This window comes from Actinia tenebrosa, unplaced genomic scaffold (genome assembly GCF_029948245.1).
Source record: "Actinia tenebrosa isolate PJP-AT-01 unplaced genomic scaffold, QUT_ActTen_1.0 PGA_scaffold3__52_contigs__length_22856419, whole genome shotgun sequence".
NCBI lineage: Eukaryota > Metazoa > Cnidaria > Anthozoa > Actiniaria > Actiniidae > Actinia > Actinia tenebrosa.
The window spans coordinates 4,045,820-4,073,487 of record NW_028292580.1 but is presented as its reverse complement, the minus strand read 5'-3'; the positions used below and the strand labels follow the sequence as shown (position 1 = coordinate 4,073,487).

The 27,668-nt window shown below is 34.8% G+C and overlaps 1 protein-coding gene and 2 pseudogenes across 2 annotated transcripts; 2 read left to right on the top strand and 1 right to left on the bottom strand.

Moving 5' to 3' along the window:
- The first annotated feature begins 196 nt into the window (after nt 1–196).
- On the top strand, nt 197–316 carry LOC148907820 (5S ribosomal RNA; annotated as a pseudogene).
- An 839-nt stretch (nt 317–1,155) lies between these two features.
- LOC148907819 (uncharacterized) lies at nt 1,156–12,745 on the top strand. Of its 2 annotated transcripts, XR_016120764.1 has the most exons (3): nt 1,156–1,255; nt 1,503–1,622; nt 12,624–12,745. XR_016120764.1 is itself a non-coding variant. In XM_089035488.1 (2 exons), the coding sequence occupies exon 2, from the start codon at nt 11,064–11,066 to the stop codon at nt 11,739–11,741; it is 678 nt and encodes a 225-aa protein (XP_088891614.1). In that variant the 5' UTR covers nt 1,156–1,255; nt 10,945–11,063; the 3' UTR covers nt 11,742–12,522. The 2 variants fall into 2 exon arrangements, 1 of the variants encoding a protein (XP_088891614.1); XM_089035488.1 differs by lacking the exons at nt 1,503–1,622; nt 12,624–12,745 and adding an exon at nt 10,945–12,522.
- Nucleotides 12,746–18,111: 5,366 nt separating this feature from the next.
- Nucleotides 18,112–21,129, bottom strand: LOC148907818 (uncharacterized; annotated as a pseudogene).
- Nucleotides 21,130–27,668: the final 6,539 nt, after the last annotated feature.

Below are 27,668 nucleotides of genomic sequence, written 5' to 3'. Positions count from 1 at the left end.
TGTTCATTTGATTCCCCTTCTCTTTTCAATTGTTTCAGATCACTTTATTCGTTTATCTTTTAATTTTTCTACTCCATTCATAGCTGTTCTTGTTTTCTGTTTGTTTCGTAGTGATATTTTCTTCCGTTCTAGAAAAGTTAAGAGGCGCTGAAATAGTGATGCAGCGTAAAGTAGCTTAAGTTTTGCAATTTCTTTTCTCTACGGCCATACCAGCGAGAAAAAAACCGTTTCTCGTCCGATCACCGAATTCAAATTGGGTAAGGCCAGCGTAGTACTTGGATGGGTGACCACCTGGGAATAACTGGTGCTGTAGACTTTTGTTCATTTGATTCCCCTTCCCTTTTCAATTGCTTCAGATCACTTTATTCGTTTATATTTTAATTTTTCTACTCCATTCATTGCTGTTCTTGTTTTCTTTTTGTTTTTTTTAGTGTTGCTTTCTTCCGTTTTAGAAAAGTTTGGAGATGCTGAAATCGAGATGCAGCGTAAAGTAGCTTAAGTTGTGGAATTTCTTATGTCTACGTGCATACCGTAGAATATTCTAGTTGAATATTGTTCCCCTATCAGATACATTAATGAAAAATCGGTTTTGCAGTTAATTTCAAGTCGCCAAAGAAATAATCAAATTGCGAAGGCCGTACTTTATGCACAATCACGATGTAAGCGTCAACAAACCTTTCGAGAAAGGAAGAAAAAAGCACTACAAAATAAACAGAAAACAAGAAAAGCAATGAATGGAGTAGAAAAATTAAAAGTTGAACGAATAAAGTGATATGAAGCAATTGAAAAGAGAAGGGGAATAATAATAAAAAAAAAAAAAAGTCTAAGAAGTTCTTCTGCCTATTATCCGGTGATCCCCATTTCGTAAGAATCAATAGACACTTAAATAAAATAAAATGAGTTAAAAAAAAATTCCAAGAAATTCTTTGGTTGTTAAAAATAGGTTAGTTTGTCATAAGAATAATATGAAAATATGTTTTTAATTTTTGTAGTGTGTTGGGAAAGAGATATCTTGAATTGTTTGTTGGAAATGTTTTATTTTCTCTTGGAGCAGGGTTACATAGTTACACGAAGTTACTATGAACCAAGAATCAATCCCCTCCCCTCCCCTGTGGTGTTGACATGTAAACGAGGCAGTCACATGTTATCAGCCGTGTTCAGTGGAGCAGTCGACGAGTGGGAATATTTTCTGACTAAAAATCCTTCTTTTAATCCTCAAATATGGATCTTTATGGGCTCATATAGCATCCTCAAGGTAAATTAACTATTTTTTTAGCCTCGTATTGTTTAGTTTTTTAATCGAAAGCGATATTTTAGAGTTGAATTGAGCGTAAAGAGTTCGGTTGCTTGTCGCCATGTTTTGGCGGGATTCATTCTCAACAATTTAGCTTGAAGTTGAACGATTTATTGCTTGAAAAAAACTAAAATAACCCGAATTATTTGTGGTGCTATGCTTCATTCGAGATTTTGCAATGTTTACCAGTAATTTGTTTATATTTTAGGCGATTTTGTTCGATTTTACGGCCTCGTCAAACGGACGTTTGAAGTAAGTTGGAAACGCCTCCCTCTGAAGTTTGTTTTCCGTGATTTTCTGAGGAGATGTTTACTCGAAAATCCATCCTGTAAGAAGCTTTTTATTTTCATTTATTAAGTTTGTGAATATCTTAAATTAAGAATTTTACGCTTTCCTTATTTACTTGGATTAAGAATCTTATAGTTGGCACCCAAGAAAAAAATTTTTAAATCAAGATTTCACTATTTAATGATTAGACTACGAGGTCGAGTCTTTTATCAGTCAATTTGACTCATAGAAAACGAGTATTGTAATTGTTTTAGCATAAACCTAGTAGCTAAAATTATAGTATTGAAAACAAAGAATGACACTGAATACTTTACTGAAAAATTTACTGAAGAACGACGGTCAACCGGCGGCTTTATTTTCATTCGTCTTTACGATCTCGACTCGATGTCTTAACTTAAAGGCTTAAACTTTTTATTTTTCTATAGCTTTCTGTTTCTATTTTTACGGTCAAAACTTTCTTTCCAATATTTTCCACCTTTTTATTAGCTCTTGGGATAAGTTTTCTGATTAATAAGTGCTAAAATGAACGGTTTTATTGACGAATACTTCAAGTTGTTGTCAACTAATTCAAAAGCCAGCCATGTTTGAAATTTGCTTAAGCTTCTTGTCAGTTAATGTGTACTTTCTTTTGTGTTTTGTTCTTTACCATTTAAACGTCCCCACTGTTTTTCTCCGCTGATTTTCTCTTCATTCTCTTTTTATTAAAGTGCTACTATGATGAAAATCGCTCAAACTTGGATTCAGCTGAAACTTCCTAAGAATGCTCTTTAAAGGTCCAATAATCACTGTATGAAGTGTTTTCTCGATATTCCGGACGAAAGTATGATATTTTTACGATTATTTTTTGGAGTCTGTGACGTCATACACTCAACATCGAACATCGCTCCATACATTTCTTTGTAGTTTATGATCAAAATATCAGTAGTAAAGGGAGAAAGAAATACCCAAACACCCCAAAATATAAATTATAGTCACAAGTAATATGAAATAAGCACATTAGCCACCCTTTGGGCTTCATAGGAATAAAATAAATTAAGGATTAATATATGTAGCAATGTTTGATGTTGAGTGTATGACGTCACAGACTCCAAAAAATAATCGTAAAAATATCATACTTTCGTCCTGAATATCGAGAAAACACTTCATACAGTGATTATTGGACCTTTAAAGAGTATTCTTAGGAAGTTTCAGCTGAATCCAAGTTTGAGCAATTTTCATCGTAGTAGCACTTTAAAAAACACCATGTAGATATTTCTTAAAAAATCATTTTACTAAAATGACTAAGTTAACAAAAGTGCTCGTACACAGAACAAAAGAGCACGACTAAAATGTGTTTGCATAAATAAGAACCAGTCATCCGAATCTAGTGAAAAAGATTTCTTAGTAAGATAGACGCATGCTGATGTTTAAAGTAAATTGACCAGCAAGTGCGTTTGAAGTTTACTTCATTTTAAAATACACCATTCATGAAAATATTCTTTTTTTTTCTTGGAATGATCCATTTTAAAAATTATATTATGGAGTGTGTAGTTCATTGTAATTTTCTCAAGCATCTTTTCTTGAAATTACGTTTCTCGGTTTGTGGTTCTTTTTCCTTTTTTGAATTTTTCTGGGTTTTCTTGGTATGAAGGATTGATAAAAAATGTCTGCATGCAATTGACTGGTTTCAGTATACAAGGTCACTCTCACCCTAGGTTGAAGTTTTGCTTCATGTAAATGCTTTCTTCGTGACATCTGCTAAGTGATTTGAAAGTTTTACTAAGGCCAAACAAAAAAAATAGGTGTGTTTTCTGTTGCACGAGAAAAACAGTTGAGGTTGTTAGGTTTTTACTAATACTAGTCAATATTAGGTCACCTCCAGGAGAATTCAAGTTCAATAACATAATTTAATATTAGGATACCAATGTTATAAGATAGACGCTTGATGAGCGCATGTGGCTACGCAGAATTGCTGGGGTTTAGTTCATTTCTTTTTACTGGAATGCTTTAACAAACATGTTTTTATGGGTTTGCTGAGGAAGCAATTGTAATCTATGTATTTTCGTCTGCGTTGAGGGGTATACCCAGGATTTTCTCCGAGGTATGCATTGCAATTGAGCTTCATTGATCTTCTTTTGTCTTTTAATTTAGTTTCTCACTAAATTACTTATGTCATGTTTGTATGTATATGCAAGTAGGTATATATATTTTATTGATTTTCCTCCACTTTTCTGGAACGCATGTGCCTGATGCCATACGACTAGGTACACTGCTGTAGTTGTTGTTTTCATATTATGGCTTGCCCTGGCACTAGTTTCCGGTCTATGTGTTTGGTAGTTTTAGGCCGGGCTGGGAGCTGAATGTTTTGGAGGGAGACGTCAAAAGAGCTGTTTTGAGTGTTCCCAAGTTTTGTTGAAAATGTCCAAATATTATTTTCTGTTTGTTGTGGTCGCTACATCAAATTTTCTTTGAGCGGGCAGAGTGTTATAGGGCCAGCTTTATATTGAGAAACCTGTAGAATGTAGAACGAAGCAGACCATTTAACGTATATATACACAATTTATTAAAATAAGAAGTAGTTCAAGGTATTTTACAACTTCTTTCTATGTTAATGAGGGGTTATCAGGTTGTGTGACATTTTAAAATTCAATCCAACATAAACGAAAAATAATATTTGAAAAGAACATGCCAAAATTAGTAAAAGAGGCTCAATTATCCTCCGAAGAGGCTCAATCATCCTCCGAAGAGGCTCAATCATCCTCCGAAAAGGCTTTTGCTTTCCCAATAAAGGATTTTTTATTTGCATACAAAGCTCATTGTCTGTGTTCAGCCAGGTTTGTCTTCGCTGTCCTGCCTGGTAATTTCGGTGTAAAAATCGGCCTAAAATTTGAGTAACACTTACAAAACCTTTCATTTAATAGTACAGTAAAACCAAATGAAAGTTGTGATAAATAAAAGTGAAAAATTTTATAAAAACACTTCACTTCACTTGAACTTTGAACAATCAACCATGAACAGTTGATTCTCCCACTACAAGGTTGTCATCAGTTGTCATCCACCTCGGCAATAATCGGAGTACAGTGAGATTTTGTTGTTCAAGCGTCGATTGATTCCGAAATTTGTTCATTGTTTCGTATCAAATTGTTTATTATTGATAATGATTGCTGATTGGTTCCGAAGTTAATCACAATGCCTCGAACGAACCCTTTCGACTAATTCTGAACGTTGGCCTAGTCACACTCAATCGGATGGACACAACTCAGTGACATAGTGGCTTCGCCTCTTCAAGGCAGTAGCCACTAAAACAATATATTAAAATTTAATTGTCACTAAAACATTAAAAAAAATTTCCTAAAACTCATATTTAATAGAGTAAAGCCCCAGAGTTTTTTATTTCTTCCCTGGTTTTGGTAAAACAAAGAAGAGATGCACACTTTATGAAAAACTTGATTAAAAATTCCTTATAATTTGCATAGCTTAAAAACAATCCAAAGTGAAGAATTGGTTACAAAGCTCCAAAGCATGTGTGATATTTGTAATTGAATATATATTGCAATATCATGAACTTCAACTGTTAACCCTATTCTTGCCGCATATCCGGGGGAGGGGGGGGGGGCGGTTACCCCTGACATGTCAAGAATATTTCATGCTTTTAACACCTGTTCAATAAAAAAATCAAGTTTAATGGGCAGAGACTTAAAGCCCAAAAATGATCCATTATTTTACTACTTATGAAATGAATTTTCAAATTTTATCACCCACATGACAGATCATGTAAGTTTCCACGGCAACGCTGGACAATGTGTCAAAAAAATCAAAATGAAAGTAATAACAGATTGCCTTTGTCATAGGCGTAAGAATAAGAATGGAACTTATTTCTAGCATAAAACCTCATGAATTTATGCTTTACATCCAAAGAAACTTGATTTTTTTCCTACAAAATTCTGTATGATTCATGTATTATAATAATACATGTTGATATATCATCAGCAAAAAAAAAAAAGAAAAAAAAATTATGCAAAATTATGATAAAGTGCAGTACTGAACCAGGTAATAATCATTCGATTATTAACTAAGTAACTTTCAAAATCCATATTACAAAATTTTTAAATTAATTTATTTGTTGAAACTTCCATCTAGTGAATTAACAAAAATATAAAGGAAAAATTTCTTCAGTCTGTAATATAAAAAACAACAATCAAAAATATAGATTTGTGTATAGGAAAGGATGAATGGAAATGGCATTCTGATTCTCACTCACAGGTATTTCCTTCATGCCTTATGCAGAGCTTTCAATATTTTTTGGAGTAAGCGGTTATTCCCAAATAGTAGGGGGCGGTGGCACGGGCAGCTATCTAGGGGGGTCTGGGGGTATGCCCCCCCCCAGAAAATTTTTAAACTTAGAACCTCAGAAATGCATTTTCCAGCGATTTGGGCGTCAATTTCAACTTAATGTGAACAGCTACATAATGTAAGATTCGCCATTGTCTACCCTTAATAAAACTATATTATTTAATATATCACCTGATGATTTGAATTAAGATGAACAAGTACAAAAAAAAAAAAACTTTTTGTCAAAACTTGGCTCTTATTTAGAATTATTACCATGATTATTATACAGTAACAAAAAAAAACCAACAACAAAAACGATCGAATATCATGCTTGGTCGCCATTTTGTTTGTTTGCAACACCGCTGGTCTTAGCTACCACAGGAAGCCTGTTATATCACGCAGAGACCTTTGCGCTCTAAAATCAAGATGGTAACTACTCATTTAGAAAGATGTGTATGTGGCAGGTTTTGTTGCATTGATACAAACCAAAATAAAGAAGAATGCTGAATCCACTGATGCTTTTATATGTCTTTATTTGGTAATGAATGGAATTTTAGTCCCCTTTTTTATTAATTATGTGTACTATTAAGTCTAAAATAGCCGGCAGTTTAGGCAGAAGTATCCGGCGATAAATCGCTAGTTGCTGCCTTCTATTGAAAGCTCTGCTTCTGATGTCCTTCACATCAGAACCGCTCCACAAAGGTCAATGAGACAACCATGTCTTAGGATATTGGACTCGTTTGGTATCTGTAAAGAAAAACCAAAAATCGTCATCGCAATCGTCATCTGTAGACATCATTTAATGTGTTGTTTAATTTTCTAATTTTACTTGTACAGTATATAGTTCGACGGCTATAAAGTTTCCATATCATAGAAAATCTAATTATACTAATATTTCGTTCGTATGCAGCTTTTGTAGTAACGTTGTTGGCTTATCCATTTGACTCTATTTCTCATGAGCCATGTGCCAGAAAGCTTGATTATTATGATCATTTCTTGATGAAGAAACTGGTCTTTCTTTTTTGGATATGATAGAAAAATAGTCTCAACATTCGAAATTCCGAAGCTGCAATCGCATGTTGCGCAATATGGACATCGCGGGGTTAATACATCGAAATATTATTAAACGCAAAGAAGTTTTAGGAGAATGTGTAATGTTGCTATATCTAATACTCATCAAACTGATATGTCGTATTTGAATCGAGAACATACATTTGAGGCATTAATTTTATCCAAAGAACGTGACATTTTCGAAATAATCTTGATCTGTGCTAAAAAAATAAAAACCAGGAAGCCATTTCATCCATTAGTGATCTGACCTTCATTACAAGAAGCTTCACAACACGGAAAAAGGAGGATTTAGTTGAGAAAACGCCGTGTTTATACGCTCATCAATTCGATTTGACATTTTAGTAACAAAATTGAATTAAAGCTTCTGCTTGAACACACAGCGGAATGTTAATGTAATCACAAAACGACATCAAGTGACATGCAAATAAGTACAAGTTCATGGACGAATGATCGGTTGTCAAGTGAAGCCAAATCGTAACTAGGGAGCATTTTTCATCTTTCCCGGTCAAAATCACAAAGATATTTAGACTTAAACAGGCTGTTTGGTGATATTTTTGTTGGAATTACAGAAAGTTTGAAATTTACCTAGAAAAGTCACTAAGGCCGTTCTCGCATTTAGCCCATCATTATAAGGATTTTGATCAAAGTTTTTAAAATTTTTTATTAGGTGTTGACGATATATCTACTAATTTTATTATCTATTATATAGACACTCATTATATTATATGTTTAAAACAAAAAGTATTAATACTGAACACAGACACTGAACACCAACATCTGTCATATTATTACCATTTAGGTCTAGGTGTGTTATATTAGTACAAGGCAATATTTAAATACTTTATTTAAACACCAACATAGGTTATCTTATTACCTTGTAGTTCTAGGTGTGTTATATTAGTACCAGGCAACATGCCACATATTATTTTAACACATTCATCGTCTAATTCACAATCACCCAGCTGCAGTCTATTAACAGTAGAAATACTAAAAAGAAAATTATACATGTCACATACTATCTTAACACATTCATCGTCTAATTCACAATCAACCAGCTGCAGTCTATTAACAGTAGAAATACTAAAAAGAAAATTATACATGTCACATATTATCTTAACACATTCATCGTCTAATTCACGATCACACAGCCTGTAGTCTATTAACAGTAGAAATACTAAAAAGAAAATTATACATGTCACATATTATCTTAACACATTCATTGTCTAATTCACAATCACCCAGCTGCAGTCTATTAACAGTAGAAATACTAAAAAGAAAATTATACATGTCACATATTATTTTAACACATTCATTGTCTAATTCACAATCACCCAGCTGCAGTCTATTAACAGTAGAAATACTAAAAAGAAAATTATACATGTCACATATTATTTTAACACATTCATCGTCTCATTCACAATCAACCAGCTGCAGTCTATTAGCAGTAGAAATACTGAAAAGAAAATTATACATGTAACGTATTATCTTAACACATTCATCGTCTAATTCACAATCACCCAGCTGTAGTCTATTAACAGTAGAAATACTAAAAAGAAAATTATACACGTCACTTATTATCTTAACACATTCATCGTCTAATTCACGATCACACAGCCTGTAGTCTATTAACAGTAGAAATACTAAAAAGAAAATTATACATGTCACATATTATCTTAACACATTCATTGTCTAATTCACAATCACCCAGCTGCAGTCTATTAACAGTAGAAATACTAAAAAGAAAATTATACATGTCACATATTATTTTAACACATTCATTGTCTAATTCACAATCACCCAGCTACAGTCTATTAACAGTAGAAATACTAAAAAGAAAATTATACATGTCACATATTATTTTAACACATTCATCGTCTCATTCACAATTAACCAGCTGCAGTCTATTAGCAGTAGAAATACTGAAAAGAAAATTATACATGTAACGTATTATCTTAACACATTCATCGTCTAATTCACAATCACCCAGCTGTAGTCTATTAACAGTAGAAATACTAAAAAGAAAATTATACATGTCACATATTATCTTAACACATTCATTGTCTAATTCACAATCACCCAGCTGTAGTCTATTAACAGTAGAAATACTAAAAAGAAAATTATACATGTCACATACTATCTTAACACATTCATCGTCTAATTCACAATCACCCAGCTACAGTCTATTAGCAGTAGAAATACTAAAAAGAAAATTATACATGTCACATATTATCTTAACACATTTATCGTCTAATTCACAATCACCCAGCTGCAGTCTAGTAAAAGTAGAAATACTAAAAAGAGAATTATACAACATGCTGATCCCTGATGCCGATAAAGATGAATAAATCATTTACAATGTATTATCAATGAATGACAGTGTAAATGTTGAAAAAAGGAATTGTCTGGATGGTGTTTTTAAATAGAGATAATACAATGTATGGAGAGAAAAACAGCTGGGAAAGGCTACAATTTATTTAGTTACATTCATTTAGGGAGACACCTCACTAGTTTTTTTCAGTTACTCTGTGTAATGACGGGCCAAAAAGCTGTGTGAACCGGTGATTTGAAAGACAAATAAAAAGCTCATCAGATTTTGGACACGTGCTTTGATCTTTTGTTTTAACGAAACAAGTTCAAAATATAAAAAGAGAGAGAATGGTTGTTTACTTAAAAAAAAACAGCTTATAAGTAGCCATCGGTGCGTTGCTAACTATGCTCATCAAATGAGCAGATTGAGTGACATAATTAACTCTTAACAGCTTTTGAAATTTTTTGAAGAGAAGTCCTTTATTTCCCTCCATGAAAACAAGACAGGGAGGCGCTTCTACATTCTTTAAGCAATTCAGAGTTTTATATAAAGAAAGAAGAGTAAAACTTCACATGTTTATTGGAATGTAAAAAAAACTATGAGTAACTCTAAATATTTAAAATCTGAAAATAGGTATGACTGTCTAGATACCCAAGGATGAGTATGGAAAGTCAGAGAGAAAGACATGGAAGTCGGACTTCCAAAGCCTGGCTGTTTTCTAAGATGAGTGTTGTTTTTGCCTGATGCTCTTAACACACAATGAAGTTATTCAGCTAAGTTAAGACGTACCTTCAGAGTAATCCTCTTCATTTTTAACTAAAGCAGTCTTGACAAGGTTATTCCAAGGTTATTATTAGTTCATTTGAATTTGCGCACCAAGATAGAACTCTGAAATGCTCTTCCCACATATCTTTGGGAAGGTTGCCACACAAAAGCTGGTCAAAGAATAGTTGTGGACGATTCCATGAGCCAGCTCTTCTAACGACTCTGTTCTTCCAATCCAGCCGTCTTCTCAAAACGTAAGCCAGCAAAAGCAGCCTTTTCCTTTTGCAGCGAGACAAATGCAGCATTTGAACACCTCTTGGGAGGATTTTGAATGAAAAAAAGGGCACAATAAAGTGATGGAATTTCGACGAGGTTTATAGTAATTAAGTCGTTCATAATGTTCGAGCATGCTACGACAGAAGTTTACTTAATTTTTTATACTAGAATAACAATCATTTCGCTTGAAATACCACTACTTTGAATGCTGGCAATCCATCAGCTAGATTGGCGGTGCAACATGATGACAGTTAAGTAAACATGAAAAATGCTCTATCTAGCTTGGATTTGACCTAGTGTGAACGCAAGGTCTGAATAAAATATATTACTACTTTTGATTCGATAGCTCAGGATGATTGACAGCGTACGGGCATTATATTGCTTTCTTAAAGGCGGCCTTTTAAGTTGAATTTTGCCCTATATATAATAAACGGGTACTCGTTTGGTTCTTTGTAAAATTAAAGAATAACTTAAAGTTTTTTCAAAGTTTTGATATTGCCCAAGTCGCTATACTAATGTTACACAGACTGTTTGAAATTGAACAATCTACATCATTAAAACTGTTAGGAGTTTATATTGACAATAGGCTTTCCTTTAGTGAACATACTAAATCTATCTGTATTAAATCTAGCCACAAAATCGGTGTTATTATGAAAAACGAAGAGGCTGATCACCGAGTCCCATCTGTCCAACAAGGGATGCCACCTGTTTGTTGACAACTTCTACACCAGTGTCATTCTCGCTCGAGCAATGTTTGACCAAGGTGTCATGTTGATAGGCACTCTTATGGCAAACAGGAAGGGTATCCCTAAAATGGTGAAAGAGGCCAAGACCAAAGTCCAGGAGTGTGTTTATGCCGGGAATGGCCATACCATGATGCTGTCATGGAAAGAGAAGCCCTCACAGAAGAAGCCATGCCTGATGCTGTCAATTGGTATTTCTGCTGGGATGGTGGACCACCAGCTAACAGGAGGGCAGAGTACCAAGAGAAAACCGGAAGTTGTATCTGAATGCAACAAGCACATGGGTGGGGTAGACCTTCTTGATCAGAAGGTAGACTATTATGCGGGAGAGAGAGCTTTCCATAAGTATTGGAAGAAGTGCTTCTTTGCTCTCATTGACCGCATGATAGTCTGCGCCTATATTCTCTATCAAGGCAATACTTCTGATAACCCACCCATGACCCGCTACAAGTTTATGTGTTCTCTGGTGGAGGAGCTGTGTGACAGGCCAGAGAGAAGTACCATTCCACCTTTACCAAGCCAGCACAACTTGGAACAGCTGGATGGTAGAAAGGACTGTGTGGTTTGTTCGAACCGAATGGTACCAGGAGGGAGAAAGAGGGCCAGGTCGCAGTGCCAAGGTTGTGGTGTTGGTGTGCATGAAGTGCTTTGTCCTCCTGGACCACCCACCAAAAGGAGGACATGACTTTTTTTGTTTTCTATTTAGCAGAAATTTCTTTTTGTTCACTTAAACTCATTTGGCATGCTTGAATTATTAGTTTTTACATGGATGTGCATTTAATATTGAGTATTTGCACCCATGGTTACCATGGTGATGATTGAATAATATTGATGTCATGTCTGTTACTTGATGTCTGGTAATAAGGAATACTAAAACAATTCAGTTTTGGGAAGAACAATTCTTATTCAAGAATGATTTTTTCGATGAGACTATCTAAGTTCTGATTTTTTTACGAGACTTTGCTATAAAGCTATATAAATTTAGATATTTCATGGGGATGCCCAGGTACTACAACGGTTTAGGTACAAATCAAGTTTCTATGAATATAGGGCATAAACTCATGAAGATTTGTGCAAAACTAAATGATTTTCCCATTATCCAGCCAATGAAAAAGTTCAAGGTCCTTCGTTGCCATGGTAACATATCTGTTCTGTCATGAGAGGGTAAATGTGAAAGATAATTTCATAAGGAGTAAAATCATGTCATTCTTGAGTTTAAAGTCTCGGAACATGTCACTGGGATTTTTTATCAGACAGGTGTAAAATGCATGAAAAACCCTTGGCATTTTAGGGGTACCCTCTTCGGAAAATGTGGCAAGAATAGGGTTAAGTAAGTTATTTTATAGATTTGAGATATTTAAATTTTTATATATTTATGTTTATATGGATTTTATTGATAACTTTTATATTTTCTTTTATTTTTATTATTTTTTCCTCAATTAGTATTTTTCATACTAAAGTATATTGACACGCGAATAAAAATTATTATTATTATTATTATTTCCAAACTGATTTCACTGTTTTAGCCTTAGTGGTCACTGTCCCCTTCCTTTCCTCTTTCTTCTAGATTTTGGATCCACGAATTTCAGCATGCGTGCAAAGTTAAGCTTTTTACTAGTTTAAAATATTATGGAAAGAGAGAAGATTGTAATAGACATTTCACAATAAAAACTAATGATAAAACCGTCATCATCAGAATATCATTGTCAAGTCGAATGAGATGTAAGGTGGAACTAGATCTTTTATACATCTCCTTGAACTTTAATATGGCTATTTTATTTTGGAGTCGGGCCGAGAGGGCCCCGGGAACGAGGTTGACGGAAGTGCGCCATAATAATTAAAAAAAAGAATTTTTGGCTTCCTGTGGTGTTTGAACACCACTCCTCTAAAATACAAGACGGAAATGCGTACATCATGATTGGCGTTGTATTTTGTCACTTCCGGCTAAAGTTTGTCTTTTGGGTTTCCTTTGGTGTTCGTTTGTACAGTATTCAGAGAAAACTAGTCATAGCAGTCGGGAGTCGGGATTTACATGCATGGTATTCTCTCGTACATTACTCGGAGAAAACGAGACATAGCGGTCGGGATTTTTCATACATAGTCGCTTGCTCATTGGTGTTGCTAGCGGTAACCAGTAAATACAGACAGGTGACTGTCTGGAAATGATCACGTTTTTCCAACATTCTTCGAACGTTGCTCGGGGCAGAACAGAAGTACTTTTATACTTTACAAGGTGGAAATTCAAGTTTGAGCGCTTACGATCGTCTTTCAGGTAAATTTATATATCAAATCGCATGTACGTTTTCTGTTCTTCAACTTGTGCAAGTTTTTTTTAACGTTTTTTTGGCTTTTTTCTACCATTTTTAGACGAGTTCGAATCTCATTTGCGAACTCACTTTTCTTTTTTCGACGAACAGTCTTTCGAAGGTGAAAATTCAAGTTTTGAAAGTTTTCATTCATATTACAGGTAGATTTTTATATCAAATCACATTTACAACTACTTTTCTTCAAGTTGTGCAAGTATTTCTAACTTTTATGCGCTTTTTCATATTTTTTGAGACGAATAAAAATGTGCTATTTCCAAACAGTCCTTTTTTCCTTAATATACTTTTTTCTGAACCACTTTGAAATACATTTTTGAGCGGTTACGTTTATATTACAGGTACATGTTTATATCAAAACGCATGTACAATTTCTGTTTTTGAACTTGTGCAAGTTTTTTCGAACTTTTTTGCCCTTTTTTCTAACGCTTTCTGGTGTTTTTATCGCGCATTTTACCGTTAACACTTTGCATTCTAACTATTTGTCTTCTCTCTAGATAACCCTGACACATACGCAAGACTTTTTCTTGCACTTTGGGTGAGTACTTTTATTGTTTTCATTAAGTTATAGAAAATATCTATCGTGTAAGGCTTTTTTTGCTTGCTTTTGTGAATTTTTAATCACTTTTTTACTCTTGAAGTATAGCACGCCACGTGCTATTCTTCTCAATACTTTTAGTTGTTTGCTTTTTATGCTGGTAAAAAAATATTTTAAATGTTTACAATGTTGGCTTATCCACTTTGTTAGGCTTAAGCCATTTGCGATAATTAAGTTATTAGAAATGTTTTACCATTATTTCGTGTGGTACTGTGACAGCGCTGCTCATTTTTTTTACCTTTTGGCCTTGCTGTGGAGTAGAGGGGGATATAAAATTACTTTTCAATTTTTTCTCAGCATTTAAACATTTTTTCTTTTATGATTCAGATATTCCTTCTTGTTTACTTCGACTTACGTAACCAAAACTGGTAAGAACGTTATTTATTTATTTATTTTGCTCTTGAACGTATTTACTTATTTGATTTTATTCGTTATTCTTTATAATTAACTACTTTCCTTAAATGTGTTATGAAATTTATAGAAATATTATAATTCTAACATTAATATTATTAAAAGAATGCTTATTATTATCAAACAAATGATGAAATGAACGTATTAAAAAATAATTGAGATATAAGTAGATGTTGTAGGACTGTATTATCCTCAAAAAGGGTATATATTGGAAGTTAATTTAACTTAATGACAAACATGTGGTAAAAATATTAGTAGTTTATTAAATTTAATTAGTATGTGACTCTAAAAGGGCATATTATAGTTTACGTAAGTTTGAATTAAGCGTATAGTATCCAAATCCTAATTCCTGCTTTTTATGAAGCAGTTACAATCCACACAAAACTTCTAAATTAAAATAAAGTAATTATTACTTTCCTAAATTCAATTATTCAAGTATGCTCAAAAAGGATATATTCTAGTTTCATAGACTTGAAGATTAAATCAATTACGTACAGTAAATTAAATCTTTTTACCTTCTTATTACAAAAAAAAAACAAAAAAAAAAAACAAAAAAAATAATGGTATACTGCTACAAAAACAATTAACGTTTTGGTTTGCTTTAACTGTCAGTTTTTAAATCTCTTCCATATTTGCTTGTAACTCAATGCCTTTTACCAATCAAGCTGACCGTTTTTAAATTGGAAAAGGAAAATTTCTTTCACTATGATCTATACTGGTGTGGATTACTCTGTGCAGGTATACCTCATTTGTCTGGCATCAAGTGTCTTAAAAATACGTCTTGCCCAACTTTTATGAAGAAAGCAAAACCACCTATCTAAATATGTTAAGACAACCCTAAGGAACAATAAAATATTTTGTTGTCACTCTATCAACTGGATTGGCTGACAAGGGGGTTTAAAAAAATTACCACTTCACCAGGGGCTCTATAGATTGGTTTTAGAGGAATTTCTCTGTGTCTCTGCCCAGCTCCAGTTATAAAAATTGTGTTGTTACAAAGCTGTGGGTATCGTCTAAGTGCAATGAGAAGGAGGCATCACCAGAGGTTGTAGTATCTACAGCATGAAGAGTCATTTTCGTGTCTGCTTCTTCTTGTTCACTTTGTAAATGCGACCTATCATGTTGCGAAGCTTGACACTGGCTTCCACCATGCGTTTTCAATGTACTTGTGCTTGTTCAAGCGTTTTCCTCGTAAAGTAACTGGAAAATTCAATTTTTGTCTTCGTGTGCGACCAAGGTTTTTTCATTTCGACTTTCAAGATGTTTATGTTGTCGGTTATGTAGTATGGGATTGGTGGCTGAACTCCTTGTCTTCTAGTTCAAGTAGCCATTTTGAACGACAATGGTACATCGTACCTGTGAGAATTGTCACATTCACTGTAATTTTAAAACATCTTTACAGTAAAGTAGTCGGCTAGTTGTGAACAGTCTTTCTCATTGTAGCTCAGCTTTGTGCATGTACTTTTGCAAGTGTAAAAACTGTGTAAATTTTCCTTTTTGATGGAGAAAATGACTCACTTATGTACTTAATAACTTCTAAATTTTCCTTTTTTGGAGCTGGTTCATTGTTGCTCTTTGAGTTTTGATCTTGACAAGAATTAGTACTCTCTACTATATGGATTTCTTGTTTCTCTGAGTTTTGATCTTGACAAGAATAAGTACTTTCTACTATATGGATTTCTTGTTTCTCTGAGTTTTGATCTTGACAAGGATTAGTACTTTCTACTATATTGGTTTCTTGTTGCGGATTTTCATCTAAAGCAAATCAAATTACTAAGTTGCGATTCATGAAAAGAGAAGGAAACAAAAGCAAACTATTATTTAACTTATTGTTTATGCCATGAAGTCAATCAGGCTAGCGCTTTCAGTCTCAAAGTATACCCAATGAAAAACAATTAGAAACTTCTTATTAATGTCAAAAAGGCCACATACATTATAAGCTTAATTATCCCTAACTTTACTTACCGGTTTTGTCGACCTTTGTCCGCTTGAACTGGTCAAAAACATAAGTTGCAAAGTTAAAGTTTGGAATTCGCTTTCTGCCCGCCATATTGGAATGTATTTTGAAAACAAGGCAAATGCAAAGTGAACCGCTGACACGTAGAACGTGCTAAAGGTACTTTAAAAACAATCAAAATGAGGAACAAACTTGGATCAACTTGGTGTAAAAAAAAAACAACTGTTTATAAAAAAAAAACATCGACACATAGATAATTTATATAAACAAAAATTTACGATCATATTTAATAAGTAAGACACAAAATAACCGGTGGTAAGTGGTAAAACAGGCGGCGCTATAGGGTACTTCTTGCTGCAAACAAAAAGAACGACCAATTGAAGAACATATAACTAATCACAATAGGAAAGTCTAAATTTTACTTGTCGCAACTTTAGTTAATTTTCTAAGAATAAAGGGTTAAAGTTACAGTATTTGATGACGAAAGTGTAGGTGTTGTTTTAGGCTTATAGTGCAACATGTTTCACAAATTCCATAATCTCTCCATAGGCCCCGTATTAGTATAAACTATGGACAATACCTTGGAAAAAGCCTCTTGATTTCTTTCTGCCTGTTCTTTATACTCCTCCAGTCCAAGCACTTGTTGTTTCAGCGTAATGTACTCCAGGGTTTTTTCTCAAAGCTGTTTCTTCATGTTCTTTTTTTTGGCATGCGTGGAGTTCCATTCTGCCTCTCACATTTGCTGTTCTTCCAGAAAGCTCTCATATGGGTGAGCAGAAGGAGGACTTGGAGAAGGTGATGGTGAGGTTGATTGTAATACCGAAGATAATATATCTTCAATGTAATACATCTTCAATGCAATCTACAAATTAATATAAAATATAGATGTTTTAACATCAAATAAATGGATTCAGATTATACAAATTAGACACTAAAATGCTTACTTTTCCATTATTTCACTTCCCACTTCTCAGAAACTTCTGCGTCATACCAATTCGTACTGAATTTTCCCAGAACAGCGTCGCCAGGTTCGAGGGATGGATATATTTTTCCTTCCTTTTTATCACCATTGGCGAATTTAATTTCTTTTTGTTTTGGCCAGTGAGAGCAGTTATGTTATTTGCTATTTGTTTTCCAAATAACGTGAACTTTGTCATTGATAGTCATATTTCTCGATTTCAGTGATGTTTGAGTGACAGTACCAATACCAGTAAAGAGCAAAGGAATGATCGATTGTGACTGAAACCTTGTGGCTTTTCATGATAAGCGTGTGCGTCATCAAAACAGAGCTGTTAATAGTTTTTGCTTTCTCAAACAATGAACGTAGGTGCGAACTTGACTCAATTTTCATTTCATTGCTCATTTTCGTAAACACTCTTCGGGTTCGCCTGGTCAAGCATAAAAGCCATGCTAGTGGAGCATGTTTTAACTCACTTCTCATATATTTTTCGCACAAACACCAAAACTTTAAAGGATAGTGATAATAACCAGCTATGAAGATCATGTAACTGAGTGTGCGCGTCATCAAAACAGAGCTGTTAATAGTTTTTGTTTTCATTTCATTGTTTTCATTGTTTTCATTTCATTAAGTTTTTAACTTTTTTCTCACAATTTTACCCACTTTTAATTATCTTCCTTGGGATATATTATGCTTTAAACTAAATAATACTCTTTGCCAGTATTTCATATTACTTTATTTATAATTTGAAAATAATAAGTACCATACAGCTCAGCTATTTGTCTCAATCCATTTCAATTGTTGACTTTTCTACGATGCTGGTGGCGCTACCAAATCTTCAGTGCCCTGTTTACGAAATTGCTTAATTTCCTCAAAAAGATACCTTCTGCACTCATTCGAAAGACCTTCAGGAGAGATAGTTGTCGGGAATGTACTTGGAGGAAGTACTGTCTCATTCTTAAGCATCATAAATTCCTGCTCTGATGAAATAAGTTGTTTACAATAAACCATAACCGGGCGGTCGTGTGAAAAACGAAAATGATGAAATTTTAAAATGTTAGGAATTTTTCGAAAATAAGGCTCCAAAAACTCTACCCAGTCATATACAGGAACAATGATTCGCCTGTCGTGGGAGCTAACTAAATGAGATTTGTTTACGCCTACATTACTCGAGGAGACGGCCAATATTGGCAAGCTCATATAAAGATGAAACGTATGTCACCTTATAAGCCTTCTTATTCAAACCAAAGCAACGATCAGGCCCAAACTTAGTGTGGCCAGCAATTAAAAAAGAATACAAAATAGAATGATGCAACCCATTTATAATGCGCCAAATGAGATACCAAATGAAATAATTGTTCTTGTTCTGTCCTGAACAGTTGTCTGCATTTAAATGAACGTCTGTCTCTCCTACTCCACGTTGCTTGAAAAAATGATGAAGGTAGCTTATAAATATCTTTTTCTCTTTGTATGTGAATGTCTAGTGTGTGCTTTTCATTTTCTTTTCTTTAATGTGTGTTTTTTTGTGTGCATACATAGGATTTAGATCATGTAAATAGTAATACAGTACGTATAAATATAATTTAATAATCATAAATATATACATAATAATGTATATATAGATACCTATCGATAATGTAATCTTTATATTTTAGTCTTCTGTTTCCACACATTATTCATTGTAATTTCAGATATTTGTGTTACCTAGCTCGTTTAGCTTTATAGTTTTTCTAGGTGTAACCTCTACCATTCTTTTGTAAATGTACTTGTATCTATATTTTTCTCTATTGTAATCGTTGGTATATTGTATGGTCGTGTTTGCATCTTTCCCTGTACTGGCAGCCTCATCAATGAAATAGGTCACTTAATGTGAGATGCCTTTGCACAAGACTCCAAAAATGCCACATTTTCTAGGTGTTTTGAAATTGGCCAGGGTTGCATTGGATAGATTACCCACTGAAGTTTTGAAGTGTTCACTTGACAAGTCATACAGAGATTAATTCTTGGTTTAGCGACAAAAACATTCGGATAGAACTGTCTCAAGAGTGCAACGAATTTTGAGTAGCACACAACTCTTTTTCCTGTTGATTCACATGTGGTGGTATGTGCTTTCCAAACACTTGTTTTGCTCTCACAAGAAGAAAGAAGCTGGATTTCATCGCTTTTATTACCTGGAATACGGCCAGGCAGTGATATTGCATTCTCTTGACATAGTTATATAGGAAGACTTTAAAGTCTTCTATAGTGGCTTGGGAGAGTGCGTTTACTGGCAGTATTTTAGTGTTTCCATATTGTCGTGGAAGGATTCCATTCTTTTCATAATGTTCTTTAAGTCATCCAAATCTTGACTTGTGATCCCATACAGATGGTGAAACATTTCTTTGCAGATAATATTGGACTGGAGCATGAATTGACATCGGCTATGAGGTCTCTTTTTCGCCAACAACTTCATTTCTTGTACACGCTTGAATATTTGCCAGAATGACTAGGTCCAGCTCTTTGTTGTTCAACTCCAAAACATTGTTCAAGTTAAGTTTCAATGTTTCCTCCGAAAACTGAGTAGAAAAGAATCCTCCTTTTGGGCCATAGTGACAACCTCATCCATTACTAAGAAATCTGTTAATCTTTTCAAATACATTGTTATCTTGTTGTTCACCCATTTCGCTTGAATAACTGAAGTAAAGCTTGTGCTTAGTTATAAACAGTTGGCTTTATTATTCGGTTGTCAAAGCAACATGCAAACTAAAAACAGGAATCCCAAATGTCCCAAGGCTAGGTACTTTGTCATCAGCTGTCCAGGTTAGTGCTCTTGATTTATATCTTAACAAAACTTTCCTTTACTAAACTCGTTGATCATTTCTTTATTCATTTATTTACATTATAGAATAGTATCACAAAATAACCATGATTGGTTCTGCAGCTATCTTTCGAGAGCATAATCAGCGATAAGAATTACGGTAGATGTCACCGTGTATATAAAGGTTTCTCCTTAGGTATATATATTCAAGGAAAACCAGGGCATCAAGAATAGTATCACAAAATAACCATGATTGGTGTTCTGCAGTTAACTTTCGAGAGCATAATCAGCGATAAGAATTACGGTAGATGTCAACGTGTATATAAAGGTTCCTCCTTAGGAATATATATTCAAGGAAAACCAGGGCATCAAGCGTATCATTTAATTGGGGTATTTTTTTTTCAACATCGAAATTAAAAAACGACAACACGATCAGTTAAGCCTAGGGCAAACGTCGAACTTTCCATGCACTGAACTCATTAAAAACAATTTAGGCCTTGAAGTCGAAACGTAAGAGCAACGTTAAAAACAAACCGTTAGCCGTTCATGAAAAACCGTTAGGCAACCGTTAACCGTTTATTAAGAACCGTTAGTCAACCGTTAGGCATTTATGAAAAACCGTTAGTCAACCGTTAGCCGTTTGTAAAAAACCATTAGGTCATTTCAGAAAAGCGTTAATCGTTTATGAAAAACCGTTATAACGTTCTAGCAAAGCGTAAACGTCTCTCAAAAAGCGTTAAAAGCCATTAAAATAGGCCGTTTAACGGAAAAGCGTTGAGACACGTTTTCCCATGGAAGGTCACAAATGGCGCCTTTTTCCCCTAGAATTTTCTGGTCATAAAGTATAGGTTGATCGGCGATAAGCTTTCTTCAAACGTACTTAGTGCGTCTACTAGGGAGAGGTCGTCGTCTTCGTAATCTATCATGTCCCCAAACATTTGTGGTGGTGGAGTTGGTAGTGGAGGTGCAGTTTTAGTTGGTGTAGAAGAACTTGCAGCAGACCAGTGGTCAGTTTCAGAGTAATTAGACATGGAATATGTCTTCTTTGTAGGTGGTTTCATGGAATTCTTTTAAGCTGCAGTACATTTCTTGGTTGTGTTGAATTGGGAATCCAGGATTGTCGTCCTTGCCGACAGCAGTATTTCCAGTTAGATTACGGTATTAAATACAGGCGAAACGTGTAATAGTGCTGAAATAAGGTATTCAGGAACGAAATTCGGATGTTGCACACCGATAACACCGTTTCCACAAAATATTGGAGTCATTAGACAACGTTTTTAATCCTGAGTTAGGTTACGAAGCATTTAATCGTTGAAGACAATGTAGAATATAGGATCGTGGTTGTTGCAATGAGAAGGGTTGAAATTGGAGTAATAGAAGGTGTTAGTGGAAGAGGTTGTGGCACTAACAGTATCTCCAGCAACAACAACAATCAACATCATCAATTGGTAATTAATACCCTTAATTGTTTATTTAAGGAGAAAACTATATTAGAAAGGAAAGTAAAAATAAGGCGATGGTAGAATACCTCGTCAGTTGGAAAGGTTTTGGGCCTGAAGATAATACATGGGAGCCTGAGAAAAATCTAAATGGATGTCGAGCACTTGTAAGGGATTTTCTGAGATCCATGAAAGCTTTAGACTTTTCATTAGTAAAACGGTAAATATTTTTAGACCATATTTTTCAGATTTGTTAATGAATCCTAACTTGCTTTAATTTCTGGTGTCTAAATTCTGGAAACATCTATTGAGTTGTTTTCCTGACTCCTGTAGAGATGAAGAACTATAAATCTATCTACTGCGAATGCAAAAAGAGAATGACACTTACACAAGAATCAAATCCCTTGTCTTGTAATGCTTCTTCAGCTATAAGGTTTGGTTGGCTTAAACGTAGATTGAGGCTGTTGTAAAGTACATTTCCTTCAGACATTGAATTGTCAAATTTAGCAACAGCTTGCATTATGGTTGTTGGAGATGGAAATGGGAGCATACTAGTAAGAAACTTCATTGCACCAATGTCAGCAATAATTGCGTAGGTATTGCTACTTATTGAGATATTTCATATGGCAAAAGTGACATTTCTGTGACATTTCTATAGTGTACATTTGATAGGAGTGTACTCATCATTTGTTGTTGATGAGTAGACTGAGGATTTTCGAGTTTGGTTAGAGCTTACAGTACACAAATCCCCTGGGCATGCTGGACACTTGACAGTCCCATCCTTTGGATTTGTGTGCCCTTTTCTTGGATGCTCACAAGTTTTACATTTCTGTGTTTTTCTAGACGTGGGTGGAGCATGTTCCTGTTGTTGAAGCTAATGCTATTCTTGTGCTGCTTGTGGTTTCAATGATGCTTGTGATAATAGTGGACCTTGTGGGATTGGCAGTGCAGATATTGATGCAATTGCAGATTTAATCTGGCTATCTACAGATGGTATATGTCCTTAGTCACTCACTAACGATGTTATGTCCAGGCTGTGTTGTCATCATCATCAAAGGAGTGGTGACTCAGGAGCAGGGGAAGGGGAAGGGACAGGAGTGGACAGGACTACCAAGGGCTCCCACACCTCGAAGGCCATCCCATCGAAGTAGTCCCTCGGCACTCATATGAATGGCTGACAGAGGTATGGTAAGTCTGACAGCTGTGATCTGCATCCTACAATCGATCTGAAATTTAGAAAAGGCAGTTTAAAAAGTGCTGGAGAGCCACCTTCACTTCGGCTGTGGCTTGCAGGTCTGTCTGAGACTCTGCCTGATAAAACCTTTCTTCCCTTGTCCTTTCTTGGCTTGCCAGTCGCCCATACTCTTAAAGGGATGCCGAAGATGTTGTTGGCATCCCTCGATGCACCCAACTTCTATAGTGGCGCATGAAGCAGGCCATGGCATGGCCATAGCGCTGCCTCGCCACCTGATCCTCCACTAACCCGTCTTTGTCGATTTTGCTTAATTGAAATTGCAAGTTCTAAGAGTTTCATCCTGCTATCGTGCAGCAGTCTACTTGCTCTAATTATCCATTTTTCTGAAAACAAAATTACGGTAGGAAAATCATTGTCCACGTGCATGACCATGTGACTACCCATAACTGTCACAGTTACCTTCTACGGGTCAAGGGCTTCTATATGGTGCTTGTTTCATGTCATATATATATATAGTAAGCAATAGCTAGGAGTACTAAGTTGTACCATTTTAGCTCTTGACGCACATGGGCACAACCACGTGACTACCCACAACTGTCACGGTCACCTTTTACGGGTGAAGGACTTTGACACAATATGCCCAAGGGTTGTGGAGATATAGTAAGCAATAGAAAGGCATACAGAAATCCCCCAATCCCCCAACAAACCCCTCCCTTAGTAATCTGCCATTGTTACCAAAACACATGTTTCAATGTTGCAAAAAATTCGATCAATATTCACTAAAAGCTACAAATTGGAGTCGCAATAAATCTAAAACCAAACATCGATTATACAAAATTATTTTGATAAGACTTTTCTTATGATGCAATAAACAAAATATTCGACAAACAGCTTTGTGGGGTGAATACTTTGGATTTTAGTTTTTTGATGACGTGACGTGCAAACTAAGAATGGCTAGTTGGTTGATATTCTGCTTTTCTCTGAGGTCTTTCATTTTCACTTTACCGAGAATTCTTTCAAACTCAGCTTTTAATAATAGTAATGGGGTTCTTCTATTCTTCACGATGTCTCAATGCGCTTTGAACATCTCAATATTTCTCAATTTTTTTCAACAAATTCTTGATTTTAAGTTTGTAAGACAATGTATGAAGACATAGATTTCATTGCAGATGATGATAACAATCAACACTTCGAAGATCGTTTGTTCTACAGAGAACTAGAAAATCAAATATGGACTTTGTAAACATGATAGTCCTTCTTATGGATATGTTGTTCACTGTTGATAGATCAGTTTTTAGTATCAGTTTGGTAGTTTATTTGTAGTTGTTTGAATCAAGAGCTTTATTTCTCAATACGACAATATTCATAGCTTACTAAGTTTTATTAGAACATTTTCAAATGATAAAATAGTTTAAATCAAGAGCATAATACTCAACAGTTTGAATAAAGTTTAGTTTAAGCAATAGTTTTTTTTTTCCAGTATATTTTTTCGCAGTAATTCGAAATCAAGATAATTTTTAACAATATTGACAGCTAGCTAAAATATTCTTCAACCTTCAACTGCAACCAAAAATAATACAACCCATCAGCCTTAATCAGAATGTTACTTTGACACTCCACATATAACAACTTCATCGTTGTTGTCTTCTTTCCCGTCGATATCAATGATTTAAAGTTCCATCTGTTCCATGCACAAGTAGTTATTTTTCCTAATAGATTTTTTTCTAACGAAGATAAAACAAAGGATAGGGGAAAAAGGCGCTAAGGGGAGGGATGGCAATGTAAACAACTTCATATGTCACGACGCTATTCTGACCACTTGAAAAGAGCTCGGAAATGAATGTGATGTTCCTCGTACGGAGTAGCGAAGAGGTATTACTTGTACACCGCACTATGCTTCCTTCACTGATGGAAATATTGATAGGAAGAGTGATTCCTTCTTTGCTTGCATAAGTTGTGAATATTCGAGTGATGGTATTTCTCGTAGGAACTATATTCCTAGGAGTAATAGGCCCCCAAATCAAATCAGTCTATAGATGTATAACAATTATCATCTCAGGCATATAAAAATGCTCTTTAAGTATGCTTTAACTCATTCGCCTGTGTTTTTTCCATGTACTCTTGCAATATATGGCACAGTTCATGGTCATTCTGAAAATAGAGCCAGACAAGATTAGCAATGCTATTCTTACTGCAATGCATTACACAGACAAAATATATGAATGAGAGGAGCAGCCTTGTGTTTTACCTACCTGCAAAACAGTAGTGTCTGTACCATGAGCCTTTCTTGTTTTGTAGTTCTGGAATTTCAGCTTCACTTTGCCATCCTCATGCAATTGTACCAGTTTCTTGTTGGAAATTTCTGGGATGGGCATGGTCAATGCTTCAGACAACAGTTCTAATATCGTTATTTCAAGGCCTCAACTTGGGGGGGGGGGGGGGGGGGGGGGGGGTAAGAGAACATAAAGTGAAAGGACTAAAAGATCTGCACTCTCCCTGGCTCTGGTGTCTGCTATCCGAGCCATCTCCACTCCTTCTGCAGAGCAGCTGTTCCCATAATCTCGTTCCAGTCCATACTCCTGTTCAGGGATTTGAGATCTTCTTTGGAAGAAGGGGTTTCTTTCTGGGCAGCTAACTGCAGGTTCGCCACCTGTCCATGAAGATGTTTGATGATGGGAACATCAGGGAAATCTGGTGAATGTTCCGGGTGCATAAATTATGCTGGATATATCGAGGCACCTGCGTGATTAGCCATTGTGTCTGAAGATAATCGCCTGACCTTCCGATGATAAAATGTGAAATGTCAAATTGTACCAGTCTCTTGTCGGGATTTTCTGGGCTGGCCATGGTCAGTGCTTCAGACAACAGTTTTAATGTCCTTATTTCAAGGCCTCAACTTGCACTGCATAGAAAAATGGATTTGCGTACCTGAGCAAATGTTGTGCAAATCTATTATACTAAAATTGACACAAATTTGTTTCCAAGCCAAATTTGGTCCAAATGTAATTTTTTTATCCCAATCAAATGTGAGTAAAAGTGTAGCATTCTTGGTATTTGGATCAGATTTGACAAACATTTTATTTCTATAACAAATACTGGGTTTTACAAAACATTTGCCACGAAAGCAAATTTGGTCCAAATTTAAATATTTGTGTCCCAATCAAATGTGAGTAAAAGTGTAGCATCATTGGTATTTGCATCAGATTTGACAAATATTTTATCCCTATAACAAATGCTGGGTTTTACAAAACATTTGCCACGAAAGCAAATTTGGTCCAAATTTAAATATTTGTGTCCCAATCAATTGTGAGTAAAAGTGTAGCATCATTGGTATTTGCATCAGATTTGACAAATATTTTATCCCTATAACAAATGCTGGGTTTTACAAAACATTTGCCACGAAAGCAAATTTGGTCCAAATTTAAATATTTGTGTCCCAATCAATTGTGAGTAAAAGTGTAGCATCATTGGTATTTGCATCAGATTTGACAAATATTTTATCCCTATAACAAATGCTGGGTTTTACAAAACATTTGCCACGAAAGCAAATTTGGCCCAAATTTAAATATTTGTGTCCCAATCAATTGTGAGTAAAAGTGTAGCATCATTGGTATTTGCATCAGATTTGACAAATATTTTATCCCTATAACAAATGCTGGGTTTTACAAAACATTTGCCACGAAAGCAAATTTGGTCCAAATTTAAATATTTGTGTCCCAATCAAATGTGAGTAAAAGTGCAGCATCGTTGGTATTTGCTTTAAATTTGACACATATTTTATCCCTATAACAAATACTGGGTTTCAGATAGGATTCGATATGCCACATACATGACGTCACTCTTTCTGTTCCAGAATACCAGTGATCTCACAGCATAAAGATCTTTCACATACATGACGTCACTCTTTCTGTTCCAGAATACCAGTATTCTCACAGCATAAAGATTTTTCACATACATGACGTCACTCTTTCTGTTCCAAAATACCAGTATTCTCACAGCATAAAGATCTTTCACATACATGACCTCACTCTTTCTGTTCCAGAATACCAGTAATCTCACAGCATAAAGATCTTTCACATACATGACCTCACTCTTTCTGTTCCAGAATACCAGTAATCTCACAGCATAAAGATCTTTCACATACATGACGTCACTCTTTCTGTTCCAGAATACCAGTAATCTCACAGCATAAAGATCTTTCACATACATGATGTCACTCTTTGTGTTCCAGAATACCAGTAGTCTCCTTGCATTCATACAACACCAGATATACATGTAACCAAAGCATATATAAACCAAAAATGAGAACAAATATAGGATAGCAAACTGTATCATTTAGTGCGGTTGTTCTTTGGAAAAAACTGCCAATGCATATCAAAAACTTAAAAACATTTTCCTTTAAAAGAAAATTAAAAGATCACTATCTTTCAAATCAGAGATTATAAGTATTTCTAGTGTACAATATAAGATTTATCTCAACTAGAGTTCTATTCTGCTTTTTCTTTATTTATATGATATTAATATATATTTTTAAGTATCTTGTATATCAGATTGTAAATGAATCAAAAATCTCTTTATCCAGTACATATCAGTCACCAACATAAATATTTGTCAATTTTCTCTGCATATCTTTTTCTAATATGAGGCTGGGGGGCAACTAGAAAACGTCACTGTTATTGTCCTCCAGGCTCAAATATCTCAACTAATTTCTATTCTCAGTCTAATGACATATGCACAAATGATATGAATAGAAATAAGTGTAATCTCTTTATTATAAATATTTATTATGCATTTATATTATATTTAAATTTCTTTATATTGTCATCAAATGTAATTAATATTTAAGAGCAATAAACTTGTTCTGTTCTGTGTGTTCATACATGACGTCACTCTTTCTGTTCCAGAATTGATAATGTAATGTTCTTGTACATTCAAC